The sequence below is a fragment of the Chiloscyllium plagiosum genome, chromosome 24 (assembly GCF_004010195.1).
Source record: "Chiloscyllium plagiosum isolate BGI_BamShark_2017 chromosome 24, ASM401019v2, whole genome shotgun sequence".
In the NCBI taxonomy this organism is placed as follows: domain Eukaryota; kingdom Metazoa; phylum Chordata; class Chondrichthyes; order Orectolobiformes; family Hemiscylliidae; genus Chiloscyllium; species Chiloscyllium plagiosum.
The window spans coordinates 8,544,226-8,558,976 of NC_057733.1; the positions used below are offsets into that span (position 1 = coordinate 8,544,226).

Below are 14,751 nucleotides of genomic sequence, written 5' to 3' on the forward strand. Positions count from 1 at the left end.
GATGCGGTGGAGAGCATCATCGACCACGTCTGGGGGGAAATTGCGGTCCTTGAAGAAGGAGGCCATTTGGGTTGTTCGGTATTGGAATTGGTCCGCCTGGGAGCAGATGCAACGGAGGCGAAGGAATTGGGAATATGGGATGGCGTTTTTACAGGGGGCAGGGTGGGAGTGGGTGTACAGGGCGCAGGATGGGACTTCTGACTTGGTCTCAAACCAAGACTGCCTTCTTGCTCTTTCCTACTGGCAGTATTTGCACTTTTATTGTTCATTCATTTGTCTGTGTCTTTAACCCAATGCATCTGTGTACAGTATTGGTTTTGAAAATGTTTTCATTTTGAAACATAAAACTAAACCAGCTTGGCTCTCCTTGGGAATTGACATTTGAATCTAGGTTTGTAGGTCTCACAGCCTCTAGCTGGTGCTGTAACTCAATCCCATCTACATCACTTTCTAGCAAGTTTATGCTGCACTCTGTAATCTATGCCCAATCTTTCTATGTTCTGTCAGACACAAATTCTGTTTCCTTTGCTAATATTATGTGCCTCTCCCATCCTGTGTCCTCCTCCTCCACACAAGCCTGTCTTATGCGCTCGGTAACACAGTGATTCTGTGTGACAGCATCATAAACAGGACCACAAGTGGACTATTTGCCCCACTCAAGCCTGTTTCACCATTTAATAAGATCATCGTTGATCTTGACTCAACTCTATTTACCCACTCATATCCACACGCCTCAGCATCTCAATCTACATCTTGAACATGCTGGGCATCCATAGCTCTCCAGAGTAGATTTCTCCTCATCTCAATCCTCAGTGGGTATCCCTTTATCCTGAGTCCATGTGAAACCTTCTGCTCTCTAGTGGTATATTTGGAGGTGAGGAGAGGGCATTATGTCCAGTAGGAGGCAGTAAGAGGGAACCTCCCCACAATCCCATGACCACCCTGATTAATTCTGAGGCAGGATGGTCTATGGTCAGACTCCCAACTTGCCACCAATTGAGCCTCTTAAACAGACAATTAATGGCCACTGGTCATTACCATCGTCATAGGTATTAACCCAGCAAAGAGCAGGTCGGTGGCCATGTGACATGCAGGTTTCTTTCCATCTCCCAGTGAAAGGGGGAGGCTGAGGAAACTGATCGAGGGATGAAGCTTCATGAAGGGAGCTACTTGCTGAACGGCAGCCCCTACTCTTTTTGCTGACCCTTACACCTCTTCCCTACTGCCCTCTTACGACCACTACCCTGAGATCCCCTCCTTCCATTGGTTATCTTAGTTGGCCCATGACCTCAGATCTCTGGTGCTTGTCATTCCAACACCAATCACCGTCTTCCCAGTGTCACTACTGAGCTAAAGAGCTGCCTGTTCCTTATTGGCTGGCAGCCGTCAGTAAGTCGGAACTCTATCCCTATGATCAGGATCCCAGAGAAAGGCCTTTCAATTGTTTTATTGGCCTGTGATTTGACAGCCCTTCCCAAAGGAAGCAATGCGATTTCCTAACCGAGCTCTCCAGCCGTCAGGCGAGATGCTTGTCTCTTCAACAAAATTCACGCTTTATCCCTAATTCTAGACTGTACTGCCAAGAGAGACAGCCTTTCAGTAACTAAACTGTCAAATCATCTCAGAAAGGACACTGACAAGGATGTCAAGTTCAGCATTTGAATTGATCTAATAGAATCTGGGGTTAATTGTACCATTAATTAAGAAGGTGATCAGCTACCCATTTCCTTCAGCAGTTCTAATTTAACTTTAACCAAAGCCTGCCTACCTTATACAAGGTACCGGTCAAGGTGGAATATTTTCCCCTTGTAGTGCAGATCCAACAACACTGAAGAATCTGCACGGCATCCAGGACAAAGCAGCCCCACTTGATCGCCACCCCATCATCCACCAAATTAAATGGTTACTCCCTCCACCACTGTCTCAGTTTTTTTTGGTGCACTGCAGCAACTCACTGAGCATCCTTCAATAGTACCTTCCAAAGTCGATCTATCACATTAGAAGGACGAGCAGATGTAGGAGAGCACCACCAAGTTCCCCTCCAAGCCACTCACCATCCTGACTCAGAAACATCACTGTGCCTTCAATGTTAGAGAGTCAAAACCCTGGAACTCCCTTTTAGTCGCAAGTGTTCCTTCACTCCAAGGACTTCAACGGTTCAAAAAGGCAGATTACCAACATCTCCAGGGCAATTAGGAAGAAAGAATAGAACACATTGTAGGATGAAGGTTGATACAGAAGCTGTTTTATGAACATCACACAGTACCAGCTGTTCAGAACAGGTGCTAACAGTTTTTCTGAAGTAAATTACTGTGGATGCTGCAAATCTGAAATAGAAATTACTAAAAGCTGTGCTTTCAAGTCGAGATTTTGTTGTCGAGGTAACGTCGCTAACTAGTAATTCAGTAGCCCAGACTGACAACATACAGGTTCAAATCCCACCAATTTAAACCCCCCCAATAAAATCTGAAATTGAAATGCTTGTCAGTGACCATGAAACTATCAGTGAAAACACTACAGATCTTCTCTGGTCTGATCTGCATGTGATTGGAGACCCACAGAAATGTAGTTGACTCTTAAATGGCTGAGCAAGTTACTTAGTTGATGGACATGGCAGTAACATTCCCATCCATGAATGAACATAAATGAGTCAGTGTTGATAAAAGGTGATTGCTCTGAAACTTTAACTCAGTATCTCTCTCATAGTCACTACCTGAGTATTTGCAGAATAGTCAACATTTCAGGCTTATGCTTGAAATGTCGACTCTCCTGCTCCTCGAATGCTGCCTGACCTGCTGTGATTTTCCAGTGCCATACTTTGTGACTCTGATCTCCAGCATCTGCAGTGCTCACATTCTCCTATTTGCAGAACAGTCTACGTTTACTTGGTCACCAGATTCTGCCTTACTTATAATGTGCAGCCCATTCCCGCATAACATTTGATTTATAATCTGAAAAATCTTAATAATGGTGTTCTGTAAAAGATGACATATTATTGTAGAAACGCACTGCATTTATTGAAACTTGCACTACATTCTTTGCATTATCCTTGCTGATTCAATTCTAATTGATTTTTTTTTCCCACTTTTTGTTTTGACAACATGTAGCTGAGCTTTTTTCACCCTCGGTGTCTTGGCAGAAGCCCTATTCATCATAGAAACTCTTGTTGTTAATACCTTCATCACCTATTCCCTACCCTACTCCCAGGATGACTTACCCTCCTGCCATCATGCACACCTTCTTAACTAAGGAGTGTTCACAGTGAATCTGTGTGGAGCCTGTTTTCCTTCTGTGTTGAAGACGGGTTTCCTGCACGAACACTAACACTGGCCTTCTGTTTTCTTCAGTACAAAATAGTATTTAACAGGCCTGCACTTCACCTCTATTGTTATGGAGATAGTCTCAGATTTTCATGTGAAAAAATGCCTATTTTTGAAAATATATTTTTTAAAATATTTAGATTTGAAGCGTGGGTTTAAGCAATCTTGTGACACACATGATCTAACTATTGAATATGGGGAATGCAGCGAAAACCACTGGAGAGAAATGGAGCCTTTTGTCATTAGAAGTCTAAAAAGAATGAGGATAATTATTACTTTCTGTGACAGTGTAGAATGAACAATATTGATTCAAACACACCTGTGTTATCCATTTCTTTAGGTTCCCATTGATTTCACTTTGAGAGCTGTCTTCTCTTTCTGTTGTCTGCCCAAAAGCGGGTCTGACCTATAACCTCCATATGTGCTACTTGGCAGAGTAGTGGTAATATCACCAGACTAGTAATCCAGAACCCCGGGCTGATGGGGACATAGGTTCAACCCCCACACAGCAGATAGTGAAACCTGAATTCATCAAGAACCTGGAAAGTTATTAATGGTGACTACGTAATTGACAGTAGGAGCTCCAGTTCTCTTTCTACCTAATTGCTGGACAGGAATCATTGAAAGATGAATATCGCTGGCTTATTGAGATTGTCAAGATCAAATCTTACTCCTCACTGACATCATGTTGAAGCTACCTTCATCCAAATGGCAGTGACTAGGTTGGTCTTACATAATTAAGAATATGGGATTGAGATCTCCTTCTGACTAAATGGATGAATGCAGTGCCCATTGGGAAAAAAGGTCAACAAAACAAGAATATCTGGAGTTAAGTCCCAGCCTCAGCTACTTAGATGGTTTCAGTTAGGATGATGGTCAGGCTTCTACACTAGATCCTACTGCCACCACCACAGAAAGGGGAGGAAATCTTCAGTCAGGCTGACCACATTCCACTGACCCACTCTGAAAGGTGTGAGTGGATGTTGTGAGGGCACGATTGCATTAATTTGAGTTTTTAATCTCTCCTCAGCCTTAGGTTTAGTTTCTCAAAACTCATTGATTGGTCACTCACATGCAGAATGGTTGAGTGAAATACTTTAGAATCGTAGTAAGTAAAGAACATCTTCAGGAGAGGCTAATGAAAATTTTGATAAAGATTGAAAGTAGTTAGAGGCAATATGCCTGCCATTTTGATATCCTCATGCCCTTGTTGATTGGTTACAGCAAGAATCGAGTCAGACTATTCAGGGCCTTATTCCCTATACTAGCTCACATCCAAAATTTTCTTAGACTTACCTGGAGATCTCTTTCATGGTCATTTATGACAGATAGAAGCAAGAACAAGCTTACCCATGATATCTCGAGGAGATTATATGTGGAGCACTGATAATGCCACTGGACTATTAATCTAGAGGCCTACTATAATGGGGATGTTCAAATGGCAGCTGGTGGACTTTAAATTCAAGATCCACAGCAATGTGCTTGAATCTTAACTGTCCTCTGAAATAGCCTGGTAAGGCAGTCCGATAATAGACAATTCGGAACAGGCAACCAAAGATGGCCTTGTCACTGATACTGTCATCCCACGAAAGAACAAAGAAAACTAAAATGATATTAGACTTGGAAACAGTGGGGCATAAATCAAGCCTGGGAAACCTGTAGCAGCAGGAATACTAGAGTCAAACAACAACCAGAAAGACTGCCACACCAAAGGTGATGGCCAGTATCTGTAAAAGAAAATTACTTGCCTTTCTGCAGCTTCCATCTTATCCTCCTCCTTGACCCTCAAATTTTAGGTGCAGGTATGACAGTCTTCTCTGACCCTGGAGCTGTCTGTGCTGGTTGGTCACAGCCAGCAAAATCATTGGTCACTGTCGAGTAGAGGACACTGAGTGTTATAGGCCCTTAGTTTAGATGGATTGGCCATGCTAAAATGTCCATTGTGTCTAGGGATGTGCAGGCAAGGTGGATTAGCCACGGAAAGGCAGAGTTACAGGGATAGATTAAGTGGGTAGATCTGACTGAGATGTTATTTAATGGGTTGGTGTGGATTCAGTGGGCCAGATGGCCTGCTTTCACACTGTTGGGATTCTATGATTCTGATCTCTTTTGGTCCATTTTGGGACTGAATGGTACAGAATAGATGAGGAAGCTCCTTAACGTCACAATCCAGCCCTTTCAGAATGTTAATATGAAGGCATTCACAGATCAAACGCCAACCCAAGTCAGCAAGGACAGGACTGTTAGATGAATGAGACTTGTGGGATAAAATATTGGCAACACAGTTTTTGTTTTAAATGAGCTGAAGATTATTAGGCAATGCAGAGTCAGAGACAGCCAGGACAGCAATGGAATATTCTGTACGGAAGCGTGGCTGAGAATTCCAAGCAATAATCTGTGGAAAAAGAGAAGCTCGTGAGTGATATTCCAAAGGGAAAATTTGGCTTTACTTTGGGGAAGGAGGGGTTAGATGCTCAGCTGGGGTTGAAGAAGGAGCAAGGTCTTCTTTAAGTTGAGGTAGTGACCAGAGACCGGGCAATGATGTGGAAGTGAAGATAATGGCTTTAATCTTCCCCAACATTTAACTGGACAAATTGTGGCTCAGCCAAGACCGGTCATTAGACAAACAGCCTAACAGCATAAGGGGAGTGAAGGGCTAAAAGAAGCTGTATTGTCAAGGGCAACACAGGAACACAAAGATTAAGGGCAGAAGAAAGCCATTCAACCTCTCAAGTCTGTTCCACCAAGGGCCAATCTGTAGGAGAGGGAGTGGAGGAAGTCAAAGACAGTTTCTTCAGGGATTGCACAGGAAATGATGCAAGGGTGAGAAGAGAAACTATTGCTGGCAATGCTGTGGTTGAAAGCTAAGGATTGAAGCTGCGCAACAGGGGAAGGTATAGGAGTAGGACAGTGTGGCTGGCTGTCAAAGGTCATATCAAAGTCCAAGAGATGAGGAGGGAAAGTACCCCATTATCAGTCACACAGGATTGCGGAGATTCATACACTGAGCTGCAGAAAGGCTGGGCATGTCTTTGGGAGGTGCTAACTGTGCAGCAAAAGGTTAGTACGAGTCAGTCTGACATGACAATGTAAACATGGAGTCCATTGTAATTAAGAGTCTGAGATAGAGATTGTTAGAGAAGCAGCACTCTGGATTACACGATTATAATGCTCATAATGTGAACAAAGAGTTGGAATGATTTTACCTTACCATATCTATGTCCATATTACTGATAATGTGTGGCAAATAAGGTCAGCAACCCAGTTCAATCCCATAGCAGAGAAAGGCAAACAGAGCTTTAGAATACTGACAGAATGGACCATGATGGCCCCTCGACTCCATGTTAACCCTGTCTCAACCCAACAACAGGAACTGGCACTCTTTTTTCGAGGCACACAGTCTATTGTTGTGGAGATTGGAAAATCCGAGGAATGTCATGGACTCAGCACAGCCTATGAATACAATAGCACAGAGTGCCAGAAAAAATTTTGTAGAAACTGGTAGTTCCATGGGTTAGACTCTCTAACTGCATGGATTACCTCTGCTCAAGTGGAAGTGCTTACATGAACTATTTGTTGGCCCTTCAATCTCATGCCCTTGGTGAGAGGAGATGGGTGTAAGTTCTGCTCTCCTCAGCCACTAAACAGGTGTATGCGGTTACAAAACCCAGCCACACAGAATACCTGCCATTAATACAAAGGTGAAAATTACCCCCAATGTCATGGAAAGAAGTGATAGTGAATCTGACCATCCTCCCATGGCAGGTAACTAAATCACAGAGACATACAAAAAGGACATCAGCATGAAGGGATTATCTACATAAAGGAACAGTTGGATATAAAAGCTCGCTGGCGTCAGGATATGAGGAGAAATATATTACCACAGCATCTTAAAAACACTATACTTTTCCAACAGTATAGATTTTAAAATCCCTCAACTTGAATCGCTTTTGTCAGAGATACCTTCATTGTAGAATTATGTCCTGCCTGTATTTAATCATTACTGCCTTATTTAGTAATTAACCAGAACTGACAAGCACATGTGAAATTAGGTATGGCTGTTTTAAGCACTGAATCTTTTGCTGCTTTTTGATTTTGCACAAAAGCAGCATATTTTAAAATTATCTACCAAAGCACCAAGTAGATTTAAGAATTGTCAGCACACTAACATATCTTTGGCCTATTCTGTTCCTCCCACTCCCCACAATTTTAACACCCCATTTAGGTTGCTGTAACAAATGACTCTCTGGATCCACTATATATGGAGTCCAAGGAAAATTTGCAGGTACAGACTAACGAACCTTCACTCTTGAATGTGTCAGTGCCGCATGTGTCTGTTGTGCAACCATCTGTGGTCTTAGTGTCTGCCTCACCAAATGCACCAACCAAGCATAGTGTCCACATTCAACAGCACAGCCGTAACCAGTGCAACATCAGTAACTTTGTGACAACGTCACCACGTCATGTTCGGAACCCCTTCAGGGAACTTCCTAACTCAGCGGACCAGGAAGTCTCTCAAATCATCAGTGGCAGCAAGAGAGCTTCCAAACCTCCTATGTGCCCTACACTACCCACGAAAATGTGCAGCAGCACAGGAAACCTCTCCATGAAAGATATCAAAAAGTTCTACAGCGTAGATACTCAAGGGTTCTTGGCCAAGCCCACATCGTGGTTGGACGACCCTCGGAGACATTCAATTGAGATCTGCTCGTCCGTTGACACAGCTCCACAGCACCAATTCTCATCGGCGTCCTGTTGGGCCATTGGCCAGGCAGTGACGGAACTGGACAGTCAGAATACAGTACGGCCGAAGCAGAAAATGAGCCCCCCCTGCATTTCTATAGAGCCACCAGAGGACCACCACACATCGATACAGGGCACTCGTGGGCAGGCATCATCCAGTGACATGTGTTTGAGAAGGCGTGCCCCATCCTGTGACTCAGCCCCTCACAAGGAGTCCGTGGACCTTGTAGACCCACTGCCTCCTGAAAGCACTCCCACCTCTCCTTCTCCCCCGAAGGATTTGCTGACTCTTTCCAGTTTTTCCTTGGATCAGACCGAGGAGGACCACTGAACTGAATTGTTGAATTGTTCTTTTTTGTTGCCAAAAAAAGACAACTTTTTTTCATCCTTTCCTGACATTAATGAAGAATTCTGCATTCTGACTGGCACTGGAGGTCAAATCCCCGCCAATCGCCCTCTCTACCATCCAGACAGTAACAAGGGTTACTGCAGCCCTTGCGATGTTTCCCTGCCTTGCACTCAAGCAGGTGACTGACTGACCATTCTCCCAGGTAGTTCTGAACAGTGGAGCGTCACTTTTTTATAATGTGAAAGGTGTTTCCCCTTTTGAAATTGGGAGGTAGACTGCAGAGTGGTAGTACTGGAACTTTCCAGGATTCGCTTTTGTAACTCAGTTTGACGCAACAAGGGAAGGTCAATAAATGCCAGCCTTGCCAGTGATGTCCACATCCCCAGAATTATTATTTTTCTAAACATTGTTAATTGACATCCATTTATCAGATTTCAATTGAGTTGGCCTGGGCATTTTCCTTACTCTCTGAAAAGGCACAAAGCAAAGATCCAGCCATTAATATATTTAGAAGAAAAAAAAGTAATATTTATAAATAAAATAAATTACAATATTTACTCAATCTGTGTGTTTAACTGAAATTTTTGGTTGCCTGGCATCAAAAAATGGCACTCCACTGTAACCATGACTCTGAGGGGTCATCTCAATCTTGAAAGTTAGCATAACCAAGTTGTGACTTTAATACTGTAGCAGTCATGTGGGTTACATCCTGTTGCAGAGTTTTGCTGTTTCTGATGTGCATTTCCTCACCTGATATCTTTTACATTTTTTATCAATTAGTTTGCTCCTCAGAACATTGTTGGAACTATAAACACTCACATCAGTTAAGTTTGGTGAATTGGTCCATTTTCAATAGCCTTTTTCCGAAACAAAATTCCAGCCACCCATGACTTCTGTAGGATAGTTGCTGAGAATTCATTCTGCAAAGCTAATGGATGCTGAAGCAGTTAAGGGAAGGTGGTTCACTCCCATTTATGTCAACTTTGTTGTGCAGTAAGATATGTTGTCCCGGGAGCCCCTGGATGGTGCCATGATATTTCCAAAGATTAACAACAACTGGAACTTGTGTTAGATTGAAAGATTCTGTTAATCACTGCAAGGTGCCACAACCCAAAACTCTCATAAGTTTCAAATGAATCAGTAAATTTTCTCAATAGGCATATTCTGTACATTGAGAAAGTTATCTCCAACTGCCATACGTCTTTATATTTTGCTACCTTCTATATCCACGATTGCTATACCAAACAGAAATAGAGTGAGGGGAGGTGGAATGGAAACTAAATGTGGAGCCCCTAATCTTTGCCGATGATGACCGTGGCTTTTCTTTCAAAATCATCATTATATTTTTTTTGGAAAATAAAAGATGATTTCTTGAATTCAACCTTCATTAGGCATGGGATAGTTCGAATATTTTGTAGGAAGAGGCGTTTCCTTCAGGCAACCTTTCCTACATTTGGCCAGAGATTATGGAATTTTCCACCACCAATACCAAACCAGATTCCTATTCATAGCTTTCTGTAATAAAAAATGTGGACCAATGATTAATTCCAAAAAGGAAATCAATATTTTTGATGAAGGTTTTTTTTCACCCACCTGAAGAAAGCATCCAATGATTCCTGTTGTATTAATTAGAGATCTATATCGTGGCAGGTGTATGGTCTCTAAGACTGAGTCTCTCAGAGAAATGTCTTTCTGAGTAATTTCCCACAGCAATATCATTTACATTGGCTATTCCCCGCAGAAAGCTTAAAGAGCTAATGCCATCAGAGACAGTCAGGTAAAGGCTTATTCTATGTGGTGGGGCCAGAGGAATGGAGACCTGAAGGCCCTTATAACACAAGTCACCTCGACTGCACTTTGTGGAACAAGCTGGCAAGGCCCACTTTTTGGGTCATCTCACCAAAAACAATACCAATGTTTTTTGTAGGAATGTTAACGAATTCTGATATTCCAGATTGTGCTACTGATGTCCAATGTAAGGAGCAGTATTTTAAGGCGCTCATTTTTATCGGGCACATTCCCAGTCACGGGCTTTCCAGTGCTACACGTGTGCAAGATCTTTGTTCGAGAGCATTCTACATTGTACCCTTGTAGCTCAATCACATTGATTCGGTTAGTTCAAAGCACACCAGCACTTTAACGTTGCAGATTACTGTATGCAAGACAGTCTGAGCATTACAGTGATCTTGACCATTGCTAGTTTGTTTGCGTATGAATGAGTGAGTGTGTGTATGTGAATAAGTGTGGAAATGTTTGTCATAATACTGTAGGTTATCCATCTACAGCCATTGCACATACTTTATAGGACCACTCTTGTTAAGATCTTACCAGCTAGAAATAATGTTTATTTAAATGTAAGTATTTGTAACACATTCTTTGAGCTTGAGTGGAACTCACTCCTGCACAAGGGAAAAATTGTTGACAATGTAAAACGTCAAAGGTTTAAAAATAGCCACTGCTGCAACCTATTTCTTCCTATCCAGCTATCTTCCATATAGATTACATTGCAGAGAAAATACTGATCAAAATAGACACAGTGCAGTGCAATGTTAATATTTATGTAGTATATATTATAGAGAAATTGTATTTAATAGTTGTCAAATTCTATGCTTTATTCAGGTATTTTTTTTGGACCATATAGTCGGTCTGTGTGATCAGGGCATCTAAACAAATAGCTCTTCAATAAGAAACTAAAGTAAGATGAATGGATTCTTATAGGGCAGATGTTCTTCTGAGTTAAGTTAGGGATCACCTAAACATCCAAAAAATATTACGTATGCAATTTTGTTGACCTCATTATTGCTTTGACTGATGGTTGTACTTTCCCGAGACCGGGCACTGAGGATTGCTATTAATACTGAATACTTGGATAGATTACAAAAATGTAATCTATCTTTTAAAGTTCAACATAATTTATCAGAATCTGTCATCTGCTACGCATAGCGATTTGAAAAGTGATTTTCTGTCAATTTATTTAAATCAATACTCAACCTAAATGTTTCATTTTAACCTAGAGTGTAGGTTGGATTGCCAGGGGTAGGAAGGCCTCTGCTTCCCAAGAGGACATAAAGAGAAAATATTCCTTTGGTGGGGGAGTTTGGAACAAAGTCCTGCAAAACCTGGAACTCACTCTCCAAAAAAAAAGCTCATGAAGCTTGTTGTTGGGCAAGAGTATTACAAGGTAATGACCACCATAGCCAAGGTGGTCATAGCCAAAGATGTAAACCTACCATGATCTCAGAGAATGGCAGAATAGTTTGTAGAGGACAAATTCCAGCCTTTCCTCTCCCCACTGAGATCCTAATGTAATCCTTTAGGAAGGAAAGCAAAACATAAGATGAAATGTAAGGGCCTCAAAGGGAGATAAATGGTGACTTATTGATCCACATTTTCCTTACCTGAATCATCATTTACTCAGTCCAGCCCTCCAATGAATAGTCCCATTATTATTACTTCAGTTGGCTGATGACCTTGTTTCACCAAAATACTTCACACATAGAATTGTGTTAACAATATAACAGGTTCCTGAAATCTTAAAAGCCAGAGCTTCATTTTTGATGTAGCTCACAGTTAGAGAGATAGGCAAGTTTTAAGCTTGAAGCAGCACAGGGCCTCTATACTCAATGCATCTAAACTCTTTTCATTTGCTCCATTCAACACTTGCATGGTTAAAAATAACTATTTTGTAAAGTCACCCTTTTAGTTTTAAGAGAAATTGAGGAAAAATAGTTGGCATAACTCTGAAGTGTTACGAGCTGATGGTTGCTGACAATTGGTTTAACTTTTATGCAAAGAGTTCTGTAAAAAATGCACACGTTGAACACTCTGAGTTGGCTGAGTGTGAAGAATCTCCTGATTTTTTTTTTCTTTTTATAGATACATGTTAATAGATTTTGCCAAAGATAGACCTACATTTGAAAAAAGTCCCCTGCGAAAATTACTTGATTTTAACAGATAGATGGATGAATTGAATGAATGAGTGAATGTCAAAGATTTTTTCCATCAAACCTGCCCTTGAAAATATTACAGTTCTGCAACTGGAAACAGCAACAAGGTTTTGAGCAGCCTTGTACTTCTTTGTTTTAAAACCATGTTTTCTTCATTACTAAAACTCGCAGAAAAAGGATGTGTTTTTTTTAATCCTTTCAAAATTTGTACCAAGGGTAAGTTTGAAAAGGACAAGCAAAGAAACCAAACCCGGGGAAGATCCTTGCTCTCAGATTTGTACATCTGTTTAAAAAAAATCTTTTGAAAATTGTTGAAGCTGCAAAGAGACTATTTTTGCAAAAAATAAAGAAAAAAAAATGAAAAACTTACTTCATGACAGAGCTGTTGTATTTTCCAAAAAACAAAATGCTTCCATTTCATAGGAAGGTCATTCAGAAGTGTTAATTCTGCTTTCAGGCATCTTTTTCCAGTCAGACATTAGAATAATCAATGTTGTCATTGGGGGTTTCAAGTGAAATGCACACTGCTATCAGTGCGAAAAGTAGTATTTTACCAAAAAGTGAGGAATGTGAATTGAGATGAATTGTATTCTGATGTCAGCCAGCAGGGATGAGATTTAGAATATTCCATACTGTAATTGTGCTCTCAAGTCATGTGATATTCAGGTCACACAATCAGGTTTTACTTTTGGGAAGAAGAGAATTTAAAATTAACAACAAAAGAAGTATTACCTTTGAAATGACAGTGTTATATTCGTCAAACATTACCAAACTGGAGTTCATTGTGAGTTCGATAATATAACTAGTGACAGATTATTCAGCTCAGCACTGCCCACCACCATCCTCCCAAAATTGTCAAGGTTCAATAGCATTTTTTAAAATTGGTTTAAGTTTCTTTATCAATTAAAATCTGTGAGAATCAATGTCACCAATCTCCTGTAAATTCTATTTCTGTACATGGAATAGTAGCTAGTCTGATGTACATCTCTTTAGTCAAGTACATTCTGGAAAATTGAACATATTTAATAATATATATTTAGATATTTGTTGTTACCGACATGAACTGAATCCTTTATAGTCAATGTGCAATGTTTGGGATGAATCAATAAACACACTGATGCAGAAGAAGGTATGTGTTGTATGATAGCCAATACAGGGTAGGTGTAAAATATCACTCCCTACTCCTCCTCTTCCTGCTGGCTTGTAAGCAAGAGAGATCTCCAGCACTTGCAGCATCTGAAGAACACTGTCTGAAAGCAATGTCTGAAAATGTCCAAATTCACTCTGAATGGACCAGTATCCAACCAGCTTCTCCACTGTTTTTTACAGCAGTTTTGAAAGAGAATGAGGGGACCTTCAAAAGTAAAGCAGAGAGGATGTGTGTTCAGTGGCAAAATGTCTTGTATTAACACATTTTTGCTCCATATTCTTGTGCAAAACATAGTTCCTTTTAGATAAACAGTGTCCTAATTTTCTCAAATGTTTATGCAGTAGCCCTACTTTTATGTAGATTTGAAAATGAATTTAAATTATGCTTTAAAATAAATAGAGAAGATTCTCAGTGTGTCACTGGTGCCCTCATTTGTTGTGTCTATTGCTTTGAAAACTGAGATTGAATCTTAGACTGATCTTCACAGTTTTAGGCAGACTGCAAGTTTTCTGAGACTCAACAAGGTTCCCAATTGGTTGGATTAAGGGGAACAATAAGCAAAGCTCTGTTTTACCCAAGTGCGTGTTTTGGGGACTAAAGGACAAGACAATAAATCACTCTGCCTAGCAATCAGGAAAGAACAAAGAAAACTTACAGCCCAGGAACAGGCCCTTCAGCCCTCCAAGCCTGAGCTGATCCAAATATACTGTCTAAACCTGTCGGTCAATTCCTAAACATCTGTATCCCTCTACTCCTCATCTACTCATGCATTTATCCAGACGCATCTTAAATGAATATACCATGCCTGCCTCTACCACCTCTGCTGGCAACGCGTTCCAAACGCCCACCGCCCTCTGTGTGAAGAACTTGCCGCATGTATCCCCCTTAAACTTTCCACTTCTCACCTTGAAAGTGTGACCTCTTGTTGTTGAATCCTTCACCCTGGGAAAAAGCTTGTCTCTATCCACCCTGTCTATACCCTTCATGATTTTATAAACCTCAATAGGGTCTTCCCCCGCCCCTCTCCTTTTTTTTCCTAATGAAAATAAACCTAACCTACTCAACCTCTCTTCATAGCTAGCACTTTCCATACCAGGCAACATCCTCGTAAACCTTCTCTGCACCCTCTCCAAAGCGTCCACATCCTTTTGGTAATGTGGTGACCAGAACTGTACACAGTATTCTAAATGCGGCCAAACCAATGTCTTGTACATGGTTTAAACAGAATTACTGAGCCATTCT

At 41.1% G+C, this 14,751-nt stretch overlaps 1 protein-coding gene across 5 annotated transcripts in view; it reads left to right on the top strand.

The window, feature by feature from the left end:
* LOC122562009 (voltage-dependent T-type calcium channel subunit alpha-1G-like) overlaps window positions 1-13,912 on the top strand; it is a 304,845-nt gene extending 290,933 nt beyond the window's left edge. For all 5 annotated transcript variants that reach the window (XM_043714394.1, XM_043714395.1, XM_043714398.1 and 2 more), the window contains one exon: window positions 7,546-13,912. In XM_043714394.1, coding sequence (XP_043570329.1) covers window positions 7,546-8,394 — 849 coding nt within the window. In that variant the 3' untranslated portion in view covers window positions 8,395-13,912. The remainder of the gene's footprint in view (window positions 1-7,545) is intronic.
* The last annotated feature ends 839 nt before the right edge of the window (window positions 13,913-14,751 follow it).